Source organism: Cynara cardunculus (assembly GCF_001531365.2).
Source record: "Cynara cardunculus var. scolymus isolate 2C chromosome LG 16, CcrdV1, whole genome shotgun sequence".
Classification (NCBI taxonomy): Eukaryota; Viridiplantae; Streptophyta; class Magnoliopsida; order Asterales; family Asteraceae; genus Cynara; species Cynara cardunculus.
In genome coordinates, this window is record NC_037543.1 from 2,414,480 (window position 1) to 2,421,276 (window position 6,797).

A 6,797-nucleotide genomic window follows, 5' to 3' on the forward strand; every position below is an offset into this window, starting at 1 on the left:
TTCCATAAATATTTAAATCATAATGAATGAACTCTCATCATTTCCATAAATATCTTAATTGATTGGGTTGCATTGGTTGTACGAATGAACATGGTTGCATTTGAAATATAACCTATATATATATATATATATATATATACATATATATTATTCATCGTGAATGTTACTACTTATTTATCGTGAATGTATGATTCATGATGAATAACATGTCCATATTCATCATGAACGTCTGATTCGTGATGAATAAACCATGTTCATCATAAATATATTATTGACGATGAATATTCATTCTGAAGAGGGACACGTGATATTTCTGTTACGGTTTCTGAGTTACTAACAAAATTCTCTCTCCCATCTCTCTCTACGTCTCTCTCTCTCTATGTATGTATCATTCTAGAATTCAAAATTGACCATAAATGGTCAACTTTGTTGTGTTTCCAGAATCCAACCAATATTCCTTTTCAACAAGAAGGAAATCAAGCATCAACAGTGACTGTCACAGCTAGATACATCATACATGTGCACCAAAAACTGACTTAAAATACCCAAAGTACCCTTGGAGGTTATCCTATACCGTAGCGGGTTTTACGAAGGGGAGGGGGCGTTCATGTCGATGTATATATTTTTAACGGAGCTAAGGTTAACGGGGTTAGAGATAGGGACCCAACGGGTAACGATAAGTTACTTAGGGGGTAGTAATTACCTTGGACCGATGATTTCGGAAACAAACGTTGCAATTGCTTCAACGGCTCGTGCTTCCGCTTCCTCTTGACTGGTTCCTGTCAACTCGAGATTCTTCTTTGCGATTTTAAACGAGTGATCACCATTTTCAATCGCATGAAGTCTATTCACAGCTTTCATCTTCTTCATAACCGGTTCCAACAACTCCAGCGGGCACAACCCGTCTTTCGTTCCCTTTTCATTAATTGAAAAATGAAAAGAAAACCTTTATGGTAAGTGGCATTTGTAGTGTAACAGTCATTTCCAGGATCCATTTTGAAATACAAGCAATATAAATATCAGTTTAACATAACGTTAAAGATATCTAAATGTCCTAACAGACTGCTTTTACAAGACACTTTTTCAAATAATGTCATATAAAAAGAATAATAGGACGTTTTACTTCAAGATTGTCTAAAAAACTTAAGATGCCCAAAACAATGCGATCAACTTGTTGTAACACCTTTACTACAATGCAAAATTGTTGGTCATATAAGCTTAAGTCCTATAAAACAGTCTATTAGGACATTTAGACATATTTGACGTCCTATAGAACTGATTTTGTTGTAGGTGAACTATGGTGATCTGTGGGTTGATTCATGCTTGCTGAATGCAGAACCTTGAACCAGATTAGTCTAATTAGATTTGTTAGTTGATTGTTCACCTGTACAAACATGGTAGGAACCGTAAGTAGCAAGAGGGGTTCATCGCGAATGGCTCCTTTTGTGCCCTACAAAATGATGTATTGATGAATCCAAATATCATGTCTTAGGTGATCTCCAACCAAGAGATACTATTTGTGAGAATATATGAAACCCCGTTAAATAACTCTTCAAAAAGCCCTTGAAAAATGAATCGAGGTTTCAACACATATTAAGAAGGAATGGTTCAAGTTTGTGGGACTCCAACACGCCCCTCCAGGCTCCAACAGAGCCTAGACGTGCCCAGAGTGTCGAGTCAGTAGACCTTGGCTCTTATACCATGTGAAAATATATGAAACCTCACTAGACTTCTCTCCAAAAGAGTAATCAAGGAGAGGAGGGAAGTTCCGACATATATGAAGGAGAAATGGTCCAAGTCTATCTGATGTGGGACCCCAACAACTATGATCAATAGTACATTAGCATCATGTTGTCACTATGAAGTTCATGGAAGGAAGTAAACGATCAAGTAAACAGATGCAGGATATTATGATAAACAAACCTTTAGTGGATACCCAAGGCAAACTACTGCAGAAACCCGAATACCATTCTCAACCGCTACCATACAACTGACTCTGCATACGATAGTAAAACCTTTTGTATCCATCCTTAAAGATTCATGGAGCAATCATGATTTGACTGCGACTACTTAAAAAGAGACCTTAAATAAGTCAACAACCAAAATTATAACTAAGGAGCCGTTTACCCAACTCTTTCTCAGTAAGTGCTTACCGGTAAGATTCATCACTTCCATTTAACTTACCGGGTAAGATTTTAATCAATTAAAACGATACTATATGCAACATTTTTGTCCGGTAAGCGCTTAACGGTAAGAGTTGTCACTCTTACTTACTAGGTAAGACTCTTGGTCCTTGTATTGCTCTTACCGGATAAGATTCTCAATCCTTGTAATGTTCATCTGATAAGATAAAATGACCCGCTAAGCACTTACCGGATAAGCGTTTAGTAAACGGCCCCTAAGACTATGTTTTGCAACCATAAACTAGCTTATTGAAAAAAGTCCCGTTCCGTTAGCCATATGCAAGCTTTTTGAAAAGCTATTTCAAGCAGCGTTTCAACTCGAGGTGTTTTTATCCATACATGGCTGGTTTCTCAGCCAAATCTAGCTTATCAGTCAATAGCCAGTTTATCAACTAGTTTGCCAAACATAGTATAAAGCTATTCATATTTGTGAATAGATACTTTTCAGCTATACTTATGCAAAAATACGATTACTAGTTCGATAAGCGATACCTTGAACCCATGGATTTTCCAACCAAAATGAGAGGATGTTGTGGGTACTTGGAATCAATCTCTTTTATGATACCTGAGTGAAACTCAACCAGCTTTTCTGCCTTTGGAGGAGGCTTTCTTTTGGAAATGTCTGTCAGTAACGGAAAACATCATAATGTTCATATCATGCTTCTATAAACAGCTTAAACCAGATAAATGGAGGTTTAATAAGTTGTACTTATGCAAAATTACTTGTGATCTTGAATTTTAAGTAATATGCATCAATACAGATAAGAATAAAGAATCAAAGCTATAAAAAAACCCATAATTCAATTTGATTCTTAAGGAAAACTCACATGGGTAGTCAAAAGTTACAACTTCAACAGCATTTAGTGCATCAGCCAACAAGTTCTTCCATCTGCATAAAACCAAGCATGTGATTAGTGTAGTATGTATCAAATTGACCCATAGTCCCATATTTAGTTTCTATTGTCTCACCATTTAGTATACGTTGAAACCTCCTTTCTTATCTAAGTGGAACTCCACATATACTTACATAGTATCAGAGCTAAGATCTACCACTATACAAACATGACACTCGGACAATCTGTACACAAGTCCCAAATCAGCTATCAAATGAATCCTTTAAATCAAATTGTTATTGCCAAATAGAACCAGAAGCTATAAAGATGCACCTGACATCTACTCAAATCACATCCAGTTTTTTGATGACAAAGTTAACTAAATTAGGAAATCTACCAACATAGTCAATGGGAAATATATAGCCCATTATATCCACTAGCACCAAAGGGTCCCTTTAAAGACCATTCAGATCCATTCTACCTCACTTACTCTCATTAACGTCGGATTAGACTAATTATAACCCATTTAATACCGTTATAACTCGATTACACTCAAATGGGATAAATAAGTCCATTATACCCATTAAGGTTCGATCAAACTAAATATGACCCAATTAATGTACTAAATATGACCCAATTAGTGTCATTTTGGGCCAATTAGACTCCTTATGGAGAAATGGACCTAAGAAATCCGTTACGGTCTAATCAGATTAATTAGAATTCATTTAGTCTAATTTTGACGCAAATGACTCGATTAAAGAAATAGGCCCATTATACCCGCCAAGACCAAATGGACTTATTAAGGACCCTTAAGACCCATTCTACCTTAAATAGTCACATAAACGTTTAGTTACACAATATATGACCCATTTAGTGTCATTTTGACCTAATTAGACTCCTCAGGGAGAAATGGGCCCATTAAACCCATTAGGATCTAATGAGACTAATTATGACCTAGTTATGTCATTTTGACCCAATTGCACTTCTTATGAATAAATAGGCATATCATATCCACTAACAACAAATAGACCTATTCTACCTCACTTCCTCCCATTAAGGTCTGGGTAGACTATATATGACAAATAAGCCCATTATAACTCAATTAGATTCACATATTACAAATTAGGAAATCTACCAAAATTCATTTTTTAGCCACTTTTGACATCGAATTCTCGTTTTAGTCAAAGTTTATGCCAATGCCTCTAAAGCCAGATAATCCTCCTTACCCAAATTTGCGTAAAGATTTTTTTCTTTTTTCTGATATGAAAATAAGCTTTTCGGAAATGCTGGAGGCATTTGTAATGGTGCTAAAATGGAAATTTGATTGAAAAAATTGGCTAAAAGGTGAATTTAGTTGGAGAAATTGACTATTTTGGTCAACTTCCCATAAGTTAATTTTACTCGACCATCTACTAATTGACTTATTCTGGTGGGACAACGAGCATATTTGAGTGTTTGGATAATCAGTTCATACCGGTGCCAAACCTATAAAAAAAGGTTTTTGAACAAAGTTAAACCATTCTAACTTTAAAATAAATTGATAAGAACTTTTCATATAAGCAATCCCAAACACCCCCTGATAACTTATAATAGCTCGAATCAATTGAAGAATCTAGAACCTTTTAGGTCTTGTTTTCCCTATAAATTTAGTTCTTATAGGAATTGTTGCTACATTCGAACCAAAAATTGGCAAATGATAGATTATAGCACCAAAAGCTTACAGTCTAAGGGCGCAGAACGATCGGAGATGGAAAATTTGTAAAACAATTCACATGCAAAAAAATGTATAAAATGGGGAAAGCGACAGAGAAAATGTTAAGAAAATGTAACCTAATCATCCACTCAGAAGACGAAGGAGCACCGGCGCCGTGAGCGAAGACGACCACCGGAGAATTATTATTATTATTTATCTTCACCGACGAACTCTGAGCTCTTGTGACCATCGAAGAACGTTTTTGTACTGCTTGTTCGTGTTTACTCTCCGTTGTTCGCCGGCGTTTCGAAGCCATTTTTCCCGATGGAATGAGAGAAGACACCTGTACATAGCCCTAATTAAAAGTTAGGTCATTGAATAGTTAAGAGATAGAATCTTTTGATAAAAAAAATCTATTTTTTAATGGTTCTAAAAATTTCTCATTTTGTATCCTCAACCTCTCTTAATTGTACATAACCCTAATTTTATTGTAAACAGTTACCAAAAAATTATATTTCATTTTGCACTATATCACAAAAGTTTCTTAATCATTTTGACCACTTAATCATTCTGCACTAAACCATTCAACAAACGCCAAACAACCTCTTAAATATCAAGTTATTACAATTTAGAATGGTTTAACTATTTTAAAGAAAAATTATTACCGGTTTGATAGCGGTACAAGTTGTTTATCTAAAAACTCAAAAATACTTATTACCGATGTCACACTGAAATAAGTCAATAAATTATTTCTATAAACAATCTCAAACACCCCTAGTTTTGGATAAAAAAACAAGAATCTTTGGGAAGGAGGTGGAATTTGTACGTAAAAAGTAAAAACCTTATGCATATGCATTGCGCTTCTTTTTCTATTACCTTTTTTCTTTTTTACAGAAAACCCAATCCTTACGTATATGTGTAAGCCTTTTACGTAAAGATTGGTAAAAAGTGAATTTAGGTTGAAAAATGACTAAAAAGTGAAACCACTTATCAACTTTAGCTATTTATGTAAATTTTCTAGGAAAATACAGGTGCTTCCAAAAAAATTAAGAGGTACAGTAAAGTAAAATGAAGAAAAATACAGGTTAGTTGAGGTTCTTGTTCGAGTTTTTATAAGAATCTCCATTATAATATAAGAGTTTTTATTCGATCACTAGTTCTTATAGCAAGTCAGATGTTTGAACAAGAACTCGGGTTCTTGTGTATATTCCTATTATTATTATTATTGTTTATCATTTTATTGATAAAGAATGCAATCTGTGAACGGTAAGCTATAAAAATTGTTTTGCTCTAAAGTTCAAAAGTATCAGGAGGTCTCAGGTTCAAATTCAAAGAGGAATAAAAGTCCCCTTGTGGCCACGGAGGTTCAAATGCGGTGACTCCGGGTTATCTGCAAAACAGATGGTTATCCTGGGATTAGTCAGCTCGCATAGCATGTTAGATATCCAGGTTAATAAAAAAAATTGTTTGCAATGTTTATAATATTTAAAATATTTAAAATCATGTAAAGAACATTTGCATTAATTCTATATTCTTAGTTTTTATTAAATTTTACATCTTGTTGTATTGTGCAAGTACTAACTAATAATTATATATATATATATATATATATATATATATAATCTATAAATAAAAAATGGAAAATGGGGTTCTTGTAAAAACCTTAATTACAGAGTTTTATTAAGATTATTATTTTGTTGAGGTGACAATGATGTGTCAAAAAGAACGAAAATTGAGATTCTTAAGGCATTATTTGGCAAAAATAAACTAGCTTATTTTCTGGTTACATGTTTGAATGCACATAATCTAGCTAAATTAAAAGTAAATATAGAAAACATATCTACAAAAACGAATGTAAGGACCAATACAATTAGATTTTTAAATCAATTATTTAACATATAATATTTATGTACGGTAAACAAAATTCATATATAGGTCTTATCTGATGCTGAAACACCCTTGATCTCTAAAAAGGTCGAATTATTGGACCTCATCGGATGAAAATTTGTCTAAAATACGTTATCATCATGTCCAACAAAATAATAATTAGTTTGTACTCGATAATTCCTAAAAAAATAATCAACCGTT

At 33.8% G+C, this 6,797-nt stretch overlaps 1 protein-coding gene across 1 annotated transcript; it reads right to left on the reverse strand.

The window, feature by feature from the left end:
• Positions 1-301: 301 nt before the first annotated feature.
• LOC112529853 (KAT8 regulatory NSL complex subunit 3-like) lies at positions 302-5,047 on the reverse strand. The gene is made up of 6 exons (XM_025141278.1): positions 4,847-5,047; positions 3,011-3,072; positions 2,676-2,805; positions 1,924-1,996; positions 1,385-1,450; positions 302-915 (listed from the first exon to the last, which is right to left on the reverse strand). The coding sequence occupies exons 1-6, from the start codon at positions 5,023-5,025 to the stop codon at positions 700-702; spliced, it is 726 nt and encodes a 241-aa protein (XP_024997046.1). The 5' UTR covers positions 5,026-5,047; the 3' UTR covers positions 302-699.
• Between the last annotated feature and the right edge of the window lie 1,750 nt (positions 5,048-6,797).